Below are 16,968 nucleotides of genomic sequence, written 5' to 3' on the forward strand. Positions count from 1 at the left end.
TTCCTCTTAGCAGGGAGATTGTCACTATGTATCTATGTATCGTGTAGGGTTGAGCACCGTTATCAACAAAACCTTCAAATAAGGCCCACCTTGATGTTTATATGCTATCCAAACCATTTATAAGGTCATTCCCAATTGGATGAAGTGAAAACACCTAAAATATAGTTTGATACAAAACTTCTATGGCCATAAAAATGCTTTAACGGTGCCTCATTGAATGCCCACTGTTTCCTCTTGTATGGTACACTTAAGTATTTTACAAACTTCAATTTTAGTCACATGTCCTTAAATGACCTGGCAAAACAGATGGACGGGGTGGATTTGCAAGAAATCCACGTCCGGGTACACTAGCTAATCCACATCCTACTTGATGCGGATTAGCTACTGATAGGTTGAATAGCGAGATTTGCTACCAAAGTGGCGTCACTAAGTTCTGTGGACCCACTATGATGTATGTGGGCCCACTATGATGTATGTGCTTTATCTACACCATCCATCTATTTAGAGATTTAATTTTAGGGCATGAGTTAAAAAATGAGGCAGATCCAAATATGTAGTTGACCCCACCACAAAAAACAGTGGGGAGGTTGATGCCTACCATTGAAAACTTCCGAAGGCTCACCGTAATTTTTATTTGAAATCCAACCTATTCACGAGTTAACACAAACATGAAAGAAGGGAAAAAACAAATATTAGCTTAATCTAAAACTTTTGTGACCTATTTAAGTTTTTAATGGTGGTGTCACTCTCCCCACTATTTTCTGTGGTGAGGTCCACTGGAGCTTTGGATTTGACTCATTCTTTGGATCTTTACCTAAAATTATATTTCCAAATGGATGGAAGACGTGGATACAAAACATACATAATGATGGGGCCCACATAACTTGGTGACATCACTTCAGTAGCGAGTCTCGCTACTCAACCTGTCAGTATCTATTCCGCATCCGCACAAACAGATTGCCTACTCCCCTACCACCAGCCAATGGCTTGTGGTCGGTGCTATGTGGGCCCCACCATGATATATTTGTTTTATCCATGCCGTCCATCTATGTTTCTAGATCATTTTATGGTATGAGACCAAAAATGAGGTATATCCCAATCTCAAGTGGACCATGTTACAGGAAAACAGTGTTGAATGAACGTCGACTACTAAAAACATTTTAGGGGCCAAAAAAGTTTTGGATCAAGCTGATATTTGTTTTTTCCATTCATCTGGGTCTATATGACCTAATCAACAGATTGGATGTCAAATAAACAGAACATTGGGCCTTAGGAGAATTTTAATGATGGATATCCAATCACTATTGTTTTCCAGTTGTGTGGTTCACCTGAGATTTATATTCCTCTCATTTTTTATATCAAGCCCTAAAATGATCTTTAAAAATGGATGAATGGAATGGATGAAACACATACATCATGGTGGGCTTAGAGAAGTGCCCCATGTTAAAAGTTGGGATGTGTACAACGTAAGAGAGAAAATCTCTCTCTCTCGTAAAGGATAATTTTGGATTAAAAAATAATAATCACATATTTGTAACATCCTGGATTTTCGCTATTTTAGATTTCGAAAAACCTTTGAAAATTTTCATTATAATTAACTTATGTTGTCGCTTATTGGTCCTTAATGCTCGAAGTGAGCCTACACACGGGTAGTACCAATAAAGAACCGCACAAATCTGATCAATCAACCGTAGGAAGCTAATGAATCCGCCTGATCACTTAAACATCGAGCTTAGCCTCGGAGTTTGTTCACATGAGGCCCACATCTAGCTGGCCTATCACTGACTAATCAAGACAACTGTAACTAAATAAAGATCTACTGCGGAGACAAGTAAGGGTCAGATCTTAATTAATAAACTAAATCAATCCAGTTACTCCTTTACCCTAAAAACCAACGGTTTAGGGTTATTAAGACCGAATTGTTGTTTCCGCTAATTATAAATAGGCCACACTATGAACATATTTAATGTAAACCCTAATACTTACCCACAATAAATCTCGATACCTAATTCATTTTAAAAATACCCCGATTTTCTGAACAAGTTTTTGACCGCTCGTTAGTAGGCCACTAGTTTCGAAACTATAGAATAATGTCCGTCTCGCTGGGCTTGACGTCCATCACAGGATATTCGGCTAAGATCGCGTCTTGAATCGTTCAACTTGGACTCGCAAGTTGAGTGCTTGGATTATGTGAATATTTTATATGAAAATATAGAACTTAAGTGAAATAAGTTCATTTCTTCTTTCATAAAGTTGTAACTTTCAGACCGTTAATTCATAACCAAAATTAGGATACCGACTAAAGATATTTTTTCAAATATATCCGTATAGCCACGGCCTCGATCAACTATCAGTGACCATTGAATAAACTTCTAATCATATTTATCGATCGGTGCATCCAAATGATGGGCTAATCATATCCATACGTAGATCATCATTATGATTAACTATTCTACGGTGTATATCAATATGTACATCCCATAGTGCGCCTTATAGGTTAAAAAAAACCCTCCCATAGGGCTAGTATAGTAAAAATCCAGCCCTTGGGGCCATTTATACCAAATCTAGTACTATATAAGGCTTTCATTTAGGCACCCCATCTCTCCATACGAATTTATATTTTCTAAAGGAGAGAAAGAGAGAAAGAGAAAGAAGAAGAAGAAGAAGAGTGAGAGTAAGAGTTGGAGGTTTTGATGCTTCCTTCATTGGTCTCCTCCAACTGAGGCCCTAACTTCGATCATTTTTCTCCACCGAATCCACTCTACTTGCGATTGAGAGGTAAGAAACAAATCATACTTCCTAACCTAGGTTTTTCTAAAATGAATTGCATGAATCTCATATAGTTCTTGGTGTTTATATAGGAATTTGTGATTTTCTCCAAATCCTTGACCCTAGGAGCTCAAAAATCGAATATTCCTTCTTAAGTTGAGGACCATTATTTCTAGGTTTCCATTTATCGACCCTTGATGGTCTCAGTTAACGATGTTTTGTGTTGAATTGGTTGTAATAGGTAGCATGTTCATATTTCATATTTGATTGTATTATATATTATTGGTTGAATATGGATGCTCACATGTTCGACGAAATGTCTAAGTGGTAGAATGTGTTGATTTATCAATGTTCATATGCTTGATTTATTGCCTAAGTAATTGTATTACTTTATACATGCTCCACATGTTTGATTTAATGCTTAATGCTTTAGTGAATGTAATACCCTATGGATGCTCATGTGTTCGATCAAATACCTAAGTGGTTGTGTAGTGAAATTTATGCTATAATTGTTTATATAGAGTTTAGTCCATAGAAACACTTAAGCTTGCTGAGATGTTAGGTCAGTCGGTAAATCACCCAAATCAAGGGGTAGCGCAAGTTAAGGCGGCCACCCTAGGCTTATTCGATCGACCTGAGTTGAACATGGATGACCGACAGTAGCTAGACTACAAAGGTTGCTTGCACCCAATGCTGGTTGTGTTGTGATTCTCTCAGGTTAATCAAATTAGTCTACTAGCCGACTGATCATGTACGTTCACAATGTATGACATGACTAAATGGAATCTAAGATACCCCGTTTTCAATGGATGTGTCCATTTATAACCGTTAGTGCGATACGATCCTACTAAGACTCATGACCGGGCATGGTGGTATGGGACACCATGTCTGAATTGTCAGCCTGTGCTGAGGTGACGAGCCTCCCCGTAGTGACCAGTGAGCAACTAAGACTTATGAGCTTGCCATGGTGGTATGGGACACCGTGTCCAAGCTGTCAGCCTATGCTGGGTGAGGAGCCTCCCCATAGTAACTAGTGAGCACTGATGGAGGTGATAGACCATTGTTTGAACGACCCCCGTCAAAATACTCGACCGATGGTTGCGTGTTAGAGTACCGTTCGAACGACTCGGGCGTGAATGGAATTGGGTGACGAGCCCCTTTCCTTTATGTGTTTTGGTTTTATGTGACAAGCCCGCATCTCGGAACTGAGTGATCATACTCGGTATTGGGTGACGATTCATACCAGGTTAATCCTCATACATTTAGATATTATTCCATACCTTTGAAATTGTCGATTTGTGAGATAAACAGGTGATATCTAAAGTTGGATCAAGAAACACTGGTAAGGAATTGCTACGTGCGGCAACGAGCCATGTGATCCAGATTAGGACTCGTGATATAACGCCAGTATCCTAGCTTTGCCAATATGCTGAATGAATTGAACTTAATAATTACTCGGCTAACATGATCATTCATCGCATCACATTAGTTTAAAATGTGGTGAAACAAGCGTTGAAGTCGCATGTTGAGGAAGTGTTGTCATTTGCGAACTAGGTGGTCAGAGTCGCGTGTGAGGGAGTGTTGTTTGAAAAAGCATGTATCATGTCATATCTTTATATGCACATTTAACAAGAGTATTTATGAATTGTTTGATTTCTTGTTTATCATTAACTGCGCTGATTGTGTCGATAACATGTGTAACTTAGAACTAATGGAACCACTGAGTTAACTACTCACTCCCACCTGGGACAGTGTTTTAAAACACCAACCAGTCATATTATTGACGCAAGTTCTATCGAGGCCTCCGGCGGGTAGGCTTAGATCGGTCAGTGCCACCACTATTATGTTTTGGAAGATTTGGAATAAACTGAAAACTTTACACTTTAACCATTTTGGGTATGTATATTTTGGCTTGTATAATCCTCATTAGGGCGGACATCACTTTTCAATTGTATTTTGACTGTTTGCCCTATATTTATTAATTTTTGTTATCTTTGCCTCACTTTGGTTCTACTAAATTGAATTGCGCAACCTTAATTATTTGTATGCAGACTTAATGTGAATTAGAATGAAAATGCATGTGCATTTCATTAAGTTAACACCTGGGAACTCGAGATCGAAATTTATGTACTCGGGTGCCGATCTTTGGGGCGTTACAATATTGCATTTTCATTCCCCATTAAGCTAGACTCCTATCACGAAAAAATTTCAACATAAAGTACTCCCATTGTTTAGCGCTTTCCTTCTTATGCGTTAACAAACACCACTAAATATGGAATATTTTCCAAATTCCACGTTGAGTACAAAAATTCAGTGTTAACAAACAGCCCTGAGTAAACTCCCTTGGGCCCACCTTGAATTCACGTGGTTTATCGTACTGAGTAAACTCCCTTGGTCCCACCTTGAATTCATGTGGTTTATTCACGTTGTCCATCCGTTTTTTGAGCTCATTTTAAGGGTTGAACTCAATTGAGTCACACCATAGGAAACAATGGGAATAATGATTTCCACTGTTGAAAACTTCCTAGGGTCCACACTGATGTTTATTTATCATCCAACCTGTTCATATGATCACACATGCATGGATGAAGGAAAAAAAAAAAAAAAAAACCAAATATCAGCTTGATTCAAAACTTCTGTGGCCCCCAAGAATTTTTGGACGGTAGACATTAAATTCATAGTGTCTCTTGTGGTGTGGTCGACTTAGCTTTGGATATGCTTCATTTTTGGGCTCTAGCCCTAAAATTATATGATAAAATGGATGGGACTGAGTGGATAAAATACATAAATCATGGTCGGCTCCACAGAGTTTACTAAATACGCTTAGCCTACTGAGTTACTCGGTACGCAATCCGCTTCCCGAAACATGTGACATCCATGATGGGCCCACAAAACCTACGAATCATCTCTCCAGTGGAAGCCGCGATGAGATATCACAAGCTGCCAGGTCCAACGTCTCATCCACAGACATGGCATGCATGAAGACTAGTTTGGACCACCCAAATCATAGTCCCATAAATCAGGCGATCCTAACCATCCGATTCGTGACCATCAATGGACGGTAGAAAGATGATGCTCAGCAGATCAAATTTAATGGGTGAAGTAAAGACTCTAGATTGTCCAGTCAATGTGATCTTGACCTATGCCCCATCCACAATGGGGCCCGCAATTTGGACGGTCAAAAATCGGCATTCACGTGGGCCACCATGGTGGAGCTTGCTTCGGGCAGGAGTTGACTGTATTTTAGAAAGGCAGGCCACGTTTTTCTTTTGATTTTAGGTAGGTCACTTAATTTTCAGCTATCCACAGAATCTATAGCATGCATTTGCTTTCAAACCAGACCATCCAAATCGTGGGCCCCATTGTAGATGGAACACAACCCAAAAATCACTCTGATTGAACCATCTAAATTAAACTCCCTTTGAATTTTGACCGTTGAATTTTTCCTCCTTTTAGCCGCTCACTTGATGTCCCTCAGTAGTTGGGCTCGATCAGCCACTTAAGGTCTGAACCTATGGACAGTCCAGGAGTCCAGATGGCTGGCTGGCCTGTCTTTGGCCCAAGCCTATCATGCTTTAAGCTGGCTTTGGGCTTAGGTTCAAGGACCATGGGTGAAAACCAGCCCTCAGTTTACGCCCAACAGCCAATTGGGCTCTTTGTGACCCGAACGGACTCAAACCAGTGGACAGATGGATCAGATCAATACAACGAACGGGTTCAAATGAACCGATCCAACATTAAACCAGTCTGTATTTGGATTAGGACCATTGGATCGAATTGAGCTCTATGGCCCGATAATTTTGATTAGGCCCAATGGATCGAATCCAGGTCTATGGCCCGATAAGAAATCCGCAGAGGTCTGATACCCTTCAGAGTTGGCTCGACCTTCCCTGTAATAGACTGCAATCCACAATCCACACATCCAACACATCCTTACATTCTCATTGCTAGCGTCGTCGATGAGCTTTCCCAACACCAATTAAGTTTTCGCCGAGACTTTACATGCATCGTGTGAACCATTGACTGAACTTTCGGCCCGATAACTGAACGGTTTACGCCAAGGTGGTCTAGTTCCCAAGGGCCTAATGGCCTGGCACAGCTAGAATGATGCATTTCAGAAATGCAGTTCCTTTGCTTATTTAAGATACTGACTTGGGATTATGAAATATCTTTGTTTCTACTAAAATAAGCTAAAACATTCTACACTTTTATGCTACTTACAAGAAAATTCTCAGAAAAATATGTATTGTAACATTCACTTAGCAATCAGCATGTGTCTCATCAGCATTCTCTCAGAGCATCCTGCTATACATGGACAGATAATCAATGCGCGTTCATGTACTTGAAATGCATGGCCATGAAACCAATCGCAGAGACCAACATTCCTGAAGAACCAGCCTAGAGACATTGAAAAATGTTGCATGGATACAGTTCATTCACACCTGTTTCCAAATTTCCTCATGACCCCACCAATGTCTGTTTGGCAAATTTTGAGCATATCCAGGAACTCTTCATTCTGTATATACTTGTACATGTCACTTGTATAACTATGTAAATCTTTCATCTTTACTGTCTTCCTTTTGTTTTGTATTATATTCAGTGATCAAGGGAGGAGAGATTAGTTGATCCAAGAGATCCCAAGCATTTTCGCCATGAAACTGTAACGGTCAGAAGCTTCATCGATCTACAATGAAATTGGTACAGGGCCTAAATGTTAGAATACCAAAAGCTACTCTTCTGATGATTATTTGGGAAGGCAAGGAAGAGAAATTGTACCATTTTCTGGGTAGGACGTCCGGCTCCGTGCCCGGCCTTTCGGTCAATGCGGGCGATAATTGGGTTCTTCTGCGGGCTGTTCTCCAAGCTCGTGCAAAGGACATGCTGCAGGGTCTGAGGAATGCACGTTTGAACCAAAGTAAGAATATGAGAAGTGGAAATCTACCACAAGCAACATTCACCAATTTCCCTATCCGGTGTGCTGCGGGCGATTGGACACATGCCACAACAGTTGGGGCCATTAACCAGGTGGTCCTACCATGGATGATTGACAAAGCTTGAGCGGCGGGATCCACCTGATGAATGGTGTGGATCATGGACTGCTGTGACATGTGTTCAACTTTTGCCGGAGACGTACTGCAAAAGAAGCAACAACGTGGCAAGTAACAGTTCTCATTGTCGGAGCCAACTCAGAATATCAACTACGTAGAATGCCTTCATTAGTTGCAGCTCCCATATGCAGAAAGTTACAGCTCTCAGTGCAAGTGGGTAGACCTTTAAATTAGGGATCATGGTATCGACCCTTCAACCAATGATTGGTTCAACTCTGCAATAGATTTTAATGTGGGCCGTCCAATTAGTGGACCACCTCACTTATGAGCCATCACTCAAAGTCATGCCGACTTTGCACGGGCCAAAAAAAATAATTTAGAGCAGAGGTCCAGCAAAAACGCTAATAGATTGAATGGGTAGAAGCAGCCAATTCACAGCAATTTTTACCACTGGCCCATCATCCGGTTGCCTATCGGTTGGTCTGTCCAGATTCAAATGGTATTCGACTCACACTGCACTCAGAATCGTATATACTAGACCTATCGATCTCATATATAATGCCTTAAATCCACAACACTCATCCCAATTTTCTAATATTTCATCCAGTTGGGCTAATAACTAAGAAAATATCGATCGGAAAGACTCAACAGCAAGTCGGTATTCATTTCAATCTATGAAGCTTGACATTTTCCAAAAGTCAGGCCAATTCAATCCTCAATCTAGAGTGTACAAAAGAACCAGATGGCCCAAATGATATTTTCCTAGCCGTCCATTTGTTTTGTACACTGTGGTCCACTGTATGAGCGAACTGGCTTGGGTTTTGGGTGAGATTATATTAACAACATGACCCATCTCGTGGAAAGCTTGGAACTACCATACATGATATAATGGTGCTTATGCTGGCGTGTATATGAGCAGGGTTGTACACGTGAGGCCTTAGAAAACCTCTATAATGGATCAATACGGAAATGAATCACATAAATAATTCCTATTTCAAATAATAAGTAATTGACTTACTGCCAATAGCTTCAATGAGTGTAATGGCACCACCCGATCATCATGATCAGCTGTCAACAGCATGGTAGGTGGATACTGGAATGGCCGATCGCTGAGCTGTTCCCAAGGTCTTTTCACATTATGAAGTGGTGAGTATCTGATAATGCAAACACGTACAACTTAGACACATGTGCTAACAGTATAGAATGTGCGAAGAAACCAACATTGAGACCTGGAAAATAACATTAGTACACAAAATCTATTCCAATCATGTATTTTCTTCCGGATATAGAACTCTCAAGACTTGTGGACTTTGTCAAGAGGAAGTATAGGGCATTGTGAGCTGCAGCAAATGGATAGTTTCTTTAGGCTCAAAATTTTGATCATGTGGGGCCCATGGTTTGGTGACCTGGATCGTTCATTTGATGAGTCCCATTATGGATGGGGGATGCACTGACCAGCTATGTGATTGGAAGATCCTAACCCTTCAACTAGTAGCCCACAACTAGATAGTTAAGTAAGAAAATACAGCAATAGCTGAGGTTCAACAGAGAAAAGGTCACTGCTTGAAGGGGAAGGATCACTGAACAATGGGTCCTGTGTGCACGGGACCCACTGCCTCTGCAAACTGTGGAAACATGGAAAACTACAATTTCAAAGAACCCCACTAGGAAACTGAATGGAAATTTGTACATGTACTACAAAACACGGCCCCAAACATTAGTTAAAATGCCACCAATGGTTTATGTTTCAAAGGTGGAATGGTGTGTGATCCAGGGAGTTTTGAGCAACTAAAACCAAAATTGTAAACCCCAAAACTACTAATTGATGAGAAATGCTCCACTGCTCTCAAATAACACTATAAGTTATAGTGCTCATAGTTGCATTTTGGTCACTTGGACAGTCTGCTCGATCAATCCGAACTGTCTATCAGGTCCAAAACACATTTTATGGGTTCTTCTGCAAAAATTACACTGATTAGGATGATCTAATCCATCTCTAATTGTTCTTATTTTTGTAGTCATCCTTTTTCCAAGCTATGGATGGATTGGTTAGGATGGCATAACAAAAGTGCCTCTTTGGAATCATAAGCAATCTATGGTGGCCCCCTGACAAATAGATTGACCAAATTGTTGATTGGGCCTTTTTTGGTAAAGGATCTTGACCATAGGTAACTTAAAGGCTTATAATCAGATGGTAGGATTGTCAGATTGGTGTAGAATTTGCATGGTAGCACATGAAATCTATGGTCAGACCTAATGGATGGTCCAAATCAATCAATTGGATTGTCTAAGCATACGAATGCATCTAGAAGCTATATAACTCATAGAGATCTGAGAGCAATGGAGCATTCTCTTACTTAATATCATATTAAAGAACAAAACTACTTTCCATTATTGATCATACTTGATAAGCCAATGAAATTCTTCCTCCTTGTCAGAACACCCATAATCAGAAGTCCACGCATGGCCTAAAAATACAAAATCAAATCCACCCATCAGAAAACATAGTTCCAACAATGGGACATAATAAACATGGCAGCTTGCAGTGCCATAGTACAGAGACTCACCTATGGTGAACTTGTGGAAACGCAACATGTCCATCACGCCGACATGTGCAAGAGCACAGCCAAAGAGATCAGGTCGCTGCAACCACAACTTTCAAATTTTGCTTAGTTGAAAATTTACATAAAGAAGATTTGACAATCCCAAATACATCTCATCACATGGATAAACAAGCCAACCTAGCTCGCATCTGGGAATTCCTACCCATGCATTAGGTGGACCTCATAGTATCAATGAACGAGCCCAAAAATCAGAACAGTGCACTCATTAGTTGGGGCATAAATTTATGAAACAGGGAAACAAAATAGCTTGTAGTTCACATTCATCGTACATGTGCTTGGCCCACCTGATGAATGGTCTTCAATGAATTCTCATGTCAAATTTCCTAAGTGGAATTGGCACACATGAGAATTCATTGAAATTATTTATTTCAAAAAAACAAAAAAGAGAGAGTCAATGATGGCCTCAAATGCTATACCTGATTCACACATGCTGCAACTAGAAGACCACCATTGCTTCCACCTTCAATACACAGCTTTCTAGGTTGGGTATAACCAGCAGACACAAGATATTCAGCAGCTGAAATGAAGTCATCGAAACAATTCTGTTTCTTTGAAAGGGATCCCGCTTTATGCCATTCTTCTCCATACTCTCCACCACCACGTATATTTGCAATGGAGAAGACAATACCCAAATGCCTTATAAGAACAATGCGACTCACACTAAATGATGGCGTAAGACTTGCATTAAAACCCCCATAACCATACAACAAGGATGGATGTGATCCATCCAGAGGAATATTCTTGTTAGAGACAATGAACATTGGTATCTTGGTACCATCCTTACTAGATACAAAAACCTGCAGCTCAGATACAAGAAAGAAAAGGAGCAATTTCAGTCACAATGCTTGCCTCTGGGAACTCTCAGGCAACTCTTTTTTTTTTTCTTTCTTTCTTTCATTTTTTTTTTTCCCTTAATTCTTGTTTCTTATTATGAAATCAAGTTGTAGCATGGATTAGTCAGTCTCTTCAAGTTCATGGATCCAAAAGAAAAAAGAAAAAGACACCCTCAAATACCACCCATCTTCTGAGTTCTTTTTTACTGGAAATCATGGTTTTAAACATTGGAAGAAACGAATCAACTCATCTATTTTTGGTCTCGAATGAGCCAGGTCATCCTGTTTCAGCCATTTTCAGCCCATTTTAGGATTTGACTCAGCCAAGACAGACTGAAAAGAGTCACCGTCCAAAACTGTAATTGAAAACAATTCTTGAAAATACCAAAACTTTCAAGGTCAGAGTTTCTTGATAAACAGGACCAGGTTGCATTTTCTAGACAAAATGAAAGTTACATAGATATGTTAAGGCCCCAGTTTGGAAGACTTGAAAGGATGAATGGAGCAGATGCACTTCCAGCCAATCACCAACAGATGAATTTCTAGCCAGAAGAACAAAGCACCCACTTGTGATTCGAGCAGAAATGCACCTTTTATGGTCATGAATTCCAAAAAAGTGCCACCCAAACACCAACTTCGAATTTCAATAAGAAAAAAAGAAAGAAAGAATAAGATCTACCCTACTGAAATCGAAACAACCCTTAGATAAAAGCATTGACATGTGCAAAAAGCATGCACCAATAAAGAGAGAGAATTTAATGTTCAGAAAGTAAAACAGCTTATATGATTTACCTGATTAACCTGGAACTCTGTGCGATCGAATCCAGAGACAACAATCTCTCGGAATATCTTCATTTCCGGCACCTCAGTTGCTAAGTTGCACTGATAAATAATGCCTGGAGTAAGGAAGCTAGTGAACCCAATAAAAATCAAACTGTCCTTGCGCCTTCCAGAAATCCCATAAACTGTACCAATCTCAATGGGCAAATGATGCAGCAACAGCCCCGTTTTCAAGTCTCTTATCTGCAATGCATACTTCACATCACTCAAGTAACTCACCAGAAGTTGGTTACCATTAACAGCAATAGCTGATTGAAGCACATCTTTTTCAGCTTCTGGGATCACGTCACTCCATATTGCCGGTTCCTTCAGGTCCACGCGGACTACCTTATACTTCGGAGCTTCTTTATTTGTCAGAAATGTAAACTCACTTCCATCATTTGAAACTGCTAGATAACATGCTTCAAAATTGTCGATGAGCTTAATGAAGGGGAGAATGTCATCTCTCTCCCTAAAAGCTTCGAGACCATGAGGGAGCACGGACAAGTCACAGTAGTAGAGTTTGTTGACTGGATCACAACCCTCCTCGATATATAGAAGAACATACTGCATAAGACACCAAAAATAAAAATAACAAAACGTGTGAAATAAAACAGGACAGAAAACAAAGTTTTGAATTCCAATCGCATAAATGACGAAAACCATAATGCAAGGTACCTATTTTGGTATTTGAAAGTTTGTGACTGGTATTTTGATGAAAAATATGCTAGCAGCATAGAATACTAAATAATTCAAAATCAAAATGTCCAGTTCTCTCCTGAGCGGTCATAATGTTTAGCAAGGAGCAATTAGCTGCACCCAATCAAGTGAAATAACAAGTAATATTTAGCCCATCTTTACTATGCCTATAACCATTCGGGTGACAGGCTCTCCCTCTGAAATCTAGGCTCCAAACTGTACTCATTGGAAGAGCCATCGGGTGTTGTTTCAACATTTCCCAGACTTAAACTTGAATTCCAAGTTGTTTGTGATTTCTCACCCACAATTTTAGGTAGATTTGTCTGGTTAAAAGACCAAAATGCCCTCATATTCATCATAATATGTAGATAAATCCGGGCACACAGACACATACACACTACTTAGTCTATAAGCAACTGTCAAGGCGCCACCGAATGCCTCTGATCACTATGTTCTTGCACCTAAGGGTGTGTTTGGATGCACTGTTCGATTGAATTGCTATTATTAGTGTAATAAAGTGGAAAACCTGAGCTGGAGTTTCCTTCTTAGGGTTCGCATCGAACATCTTGACTTTGGACTCCAAATTTCAAATATATATATATTTGACAACAATTTCAGGGATATTTCCTAATCATGAAAAGTAAGGGCTATTTACTAATCATGAAAGGTAACAAAAATCAGAGTTTTTGTCATTTCCCCTATATTTAACAGAATGTTAGCAGTGAAATTCATGTTTGCAATCAAACACAACCCTAGTGTTTTTCTAAGTCAAAACCACTTTAATAATATGGACGATGCAATACAACAAGCAATAGGGCATAACCCATTTCCTCAATCATCACATCCTAGCAATGGAAGGAGAGACCATTTGCAACCTATGGAATTCAAAGCTTCAGCAATATGGTATCAGTGCCTTCTAGCAAAAACTAGTGCAATGATGACAGGAACAAAGACACAGTTTGTCCTAATGTTTTCCATTAGGCATATGATTCCAGCGAATTGGAAATTAAGCAAATGCATTATAAAATGTCCAAACACTCCAATTTAGTAAATAAAAAATGGAACTACTCTCACCACTCCAACATACTTTAATGTAGTTGAGAAGCTAAGTAGCCAATAGATATAGATTAAGATACGAAAATGCTGAAAAGTCGAAGGTATTTCAGCCAAACTTCTGATGAGAAAAATAAAAGAATACATTTGAAGTCTGTTACCTTTCCATCATGAGTGACACGGGCTTCAAACAGCCACTTTGGATGCTCTGGATCACTCCAACATAAAATGTCTTCTGATTGATCCGTACCCAAGAAATGATAGTAGACTTCGTGATTAAGGTTAATATTTGTCTCTGTCCCTGCGTCCAGTTGTCCACCTTCCCTGGACAAGTCATAACGAAACCCCATCCATCATAAATTCAATACTATAAAGACCATACCAAAAAATTGAAACGCTAGTGCAGAGATTTCACTTACTTCGGAGCAGGATAACGGCTATAGAAAAACCCTTTGCCATCATGAGTCCAGCTAATGGTTGAAAACTTCACCTGTAAAAAGTAGAGAAACATAAGGGCAAAAACAAAAATGCAGCTTCTTTTCATTTCTCGAGAAAATTTTGGTGATTCTGAATGAACAATGTAAGATATCTTCTAGCGAAACAAGTATATCAGACGCATTCCGTTCATTAGAGTGTCCCCATTAAGTCCAATTCAATTCATAGTTTTTCAAAATAGAGAAAATGAAACATGGATGCCAGAATTATGCATAGCTAAACCAGATGCAACATTGAGATTCCTGATAGTTAAGAAACCAATATGTTTCGATCACTACAATACCCAAGCCAATCAAGATCTTTTGAAAAGCCAAAAAAAGGAAAAAGGGGCCTCAGATCCTTGGTAGCTAAATCCACAAACATGTAAAACAAAGCTTCAACTCCAAATATTTTCAGATATAGGAAGGAGAAAAGGGAAAAGGAGTCCTTAAAAGTTTGCATCACTAGATCGGTCACAAGATGGCCATTTATATATTTACATTTTGAAAAGCTTGTGAAATTCCCAACAACTAACTTTTAATTATAGGAGATGATGCGCATACTGATGCTACGTGTCACAATAGGGCTGCAACTTGGGTTCAAATTACCCCAAACCTGATTGACCCACCCGAGCTGAGTTTGGGTTGGGTTGGTTTCAAGGTCCTCAGATTGGGTTTGGGTTGAAAAACATAACCCAATTTAAATTCGGGTAGGGTTCAGGTTGAGCAAATTTGAGTCAAGATTGGGAACAATCACATGTAAATGGGTTGGGTTGGGTCAGGTCGGATCAGTTGGGTTGAGGCGGGTCAGATCTGCTAGGTTGAGTATAGAGGACTTCAAGTTGGGTTTGGGTTGGGCACCTCGGGTTGAATTCAGGTTGGGTCAGGTTTCTGGTTTGGAGTGGGGTCCTCTTTAGGTCAGGTTGGGGATTGGGTGACCCTCAACCCACCCCAACCCACCTAGTTGCACCCCTATGTCACAATGCACATTTCAAAGTCAGCGTTTGAAAGTACACATTTTCAATTGCTTATTAGATTCTCATCAACTTTCTTTCAATGGCTGGAGATGATGTGTGTACCTATGCTAGGTGCTTATTGTCTGCATTAAAGTCATGCTCATCTAAATATTGAAGTAATGTGTTTCAACGATTGAAGTTTCGATATCACCCCAATCAACTCAAAATCCTTTCTAAAAACAATTTATTCAACATCTGAAATTAAGAAATATTCAAGTCAAAGAAAAGCTTACGCCAACTGCATTTAAATACTCACCCACAATAATGAATCAGGCTTGACACACTTATCATCAATGCACATTACTTTGATCGTAACCCAATCGCTCCCACTCGAACTAAGCCCATAAGCCAAGAACTTGGCATCCTCGCTTATAGAAGTTATTTTCAAAGCGATTGTTCCATCCTCACTCAAGCTATTCGGATCTAGCAAAACCTCTGCCTTTTCCTCTAAACCATCCTAAAGCAAGAAAATCCAATTTAAATCAATACACGCACAAAAGGAGAACTCTGAGCGAATTCAAATTGGTAGATCGAATACCTGCACGTACAGAACGCTCTGTGCCTGGAGGCCGGTATTGTGGAAGTAGAAATATTTCTCCCCTCGCTTGAATGGCGTATCATAGCGAGGGTGGTCAAACAGTGTCGTGATCTGATGATGAAGCTTCCCATGTGACTCGCACTTCTGAAGCAGAATTTCAGTAAGATTTGCTTGCTTCTCAACAAATTCCTTGACCTCGATTGCATCAGGATCTTCAAGCCTAATCAGAAAAAAATAATAATAATAATAGAAGACTTGAATAACCGAAAATTGAAAATTTAAAGAAGCCATAAAGAGTAGCAATCCAGTGAAAATGGATGAGTAGGACACTTTGAGAGTCAAATTTTCGTTCCGACTTCCCTTGGTCTAGCCCAATCTCAATGGATAACTCCAAGAAAATGACACTGATTGGAAGAAAGATTCACGTTCTACTATTTGGTCAAGATTCATGAGAAAGATATGGCATAAGTTTAATGTCCGCTAACTATGTACTCTCATGGAACGAATTACAGATCTCACCACAGAATGGATGAGAATTGTGATTATGATCTCTACGGGTGCAAACTTCCCTGGAGTTACATAGTATATCAATATGGTCAAGTAGTAAATGGTGTATAGACTAAAAATCACATAGCTTTGAAGATCGTAACCTTTTAGTAGGTGCCACACGAAAGGAAACTAATTTAAAAAAAAAAATAAAAATAAATCAACGAATGTTCACAGTCATTGCAAAAAATTCATTTTAAAATAAAATAAAATCAAGCAATTTTCTGAATCCTAACCTTTCTAGTAGGTAGCATACACATTGAAAGTAAATGTTATAAAAATAACAACTAGTTCTTAGTCATTGCGAAAAAATTGTTGATGAGATGGTGATCATGCAAATTTCATTGTCTACCTTGTACTCATGCATCAATTTTATGGTACATTATATGCAGGCAAGAAAAATCCATGCATCAAGTGTCGTTAGATGCCTTCATATACAAATACACATAAGCACACATTCTGTTGTAAGATTGAGTTCCTAAGAAGTTCTTTCTTTTACTTTAAAAAAGAACACAAATGCTTGCAAAGTGTTATGATACCTCTAGTTGAG

The 16,968-nt window shown here is 39.4% G+C and overlaps 1 protein-coding gene across 1 annotated transcript in view; it reads right to left on the reverse strand.

Annotated features, from left to right (window-relative positions):
• Window positions 1-6,899: 6,899 nt before the first annotated feature.
• LOC131237107 (uncharacterized) overlaps window positions 6,900-16,968 on the reverse strand; it is a 29,337-nt gene continuing 19,268 nt past the window's right edge. The window contains exons 2-12 of the mRNA XM_058234763.1: window positions 15,873-16,092; window positions 15,591-15,791; window positions 14,265-14,335; window positions 14,007-14,169; window positions 12,067-12,660; window positions 10,858-11,238; window positions 10,385-10,460; window positions 10,222-10,285; window positions 8,836-8,971; window positions 7,546-7,659; window positions 6,900-7,453 (exon numbers count right to left, since the gene is read on the reverse strand). Of these exons, the coding sequence (XP_058090746.1) occupies window positions 7,388-7,453; window positions 7,546-7,659; window positions 8,836-8,971; window positions 10,222-10,285; window positions 10,385-10,460; window positions 10,858-11,238; window positions 12,067-12,660; window positions 14,007-14,169; window positions 14,265-14,335; window positions 15,591-15,791; window positions 15,873-16,092 (2,086 nt within the window). The 3' untranslated portion in view covers window positions 6,900-7,387. The remainder of the gene's footprint in view (window positions 7,454-7,545; window positions 7,660-8,835; window positions 8,972-10,221; window positions 10,286-10,384; window positions 10,461-10,857; window positions 11,239-12,066; window positions 12,661-14,006; window positions 14,170-14,264; window positions 14,336-15,590; window positions 15,792-15,872; window positions 16,093-16,968) is intronic.

This window comes from Magnolia sinica, chromosome 2 (assembly GCF_029962835.1).
Source record: "Magnolia sinica isolate HGM2019 chromosome 2, MsV1, whole genome shotgun sequence".
Taxonomy (NCBI): Eukaryota; Viridiplantae; Streptophyta; class Magnoliopsida; order Magnoliales; family Magnoliaceae; genus Magnolia; species Magnolia sinica.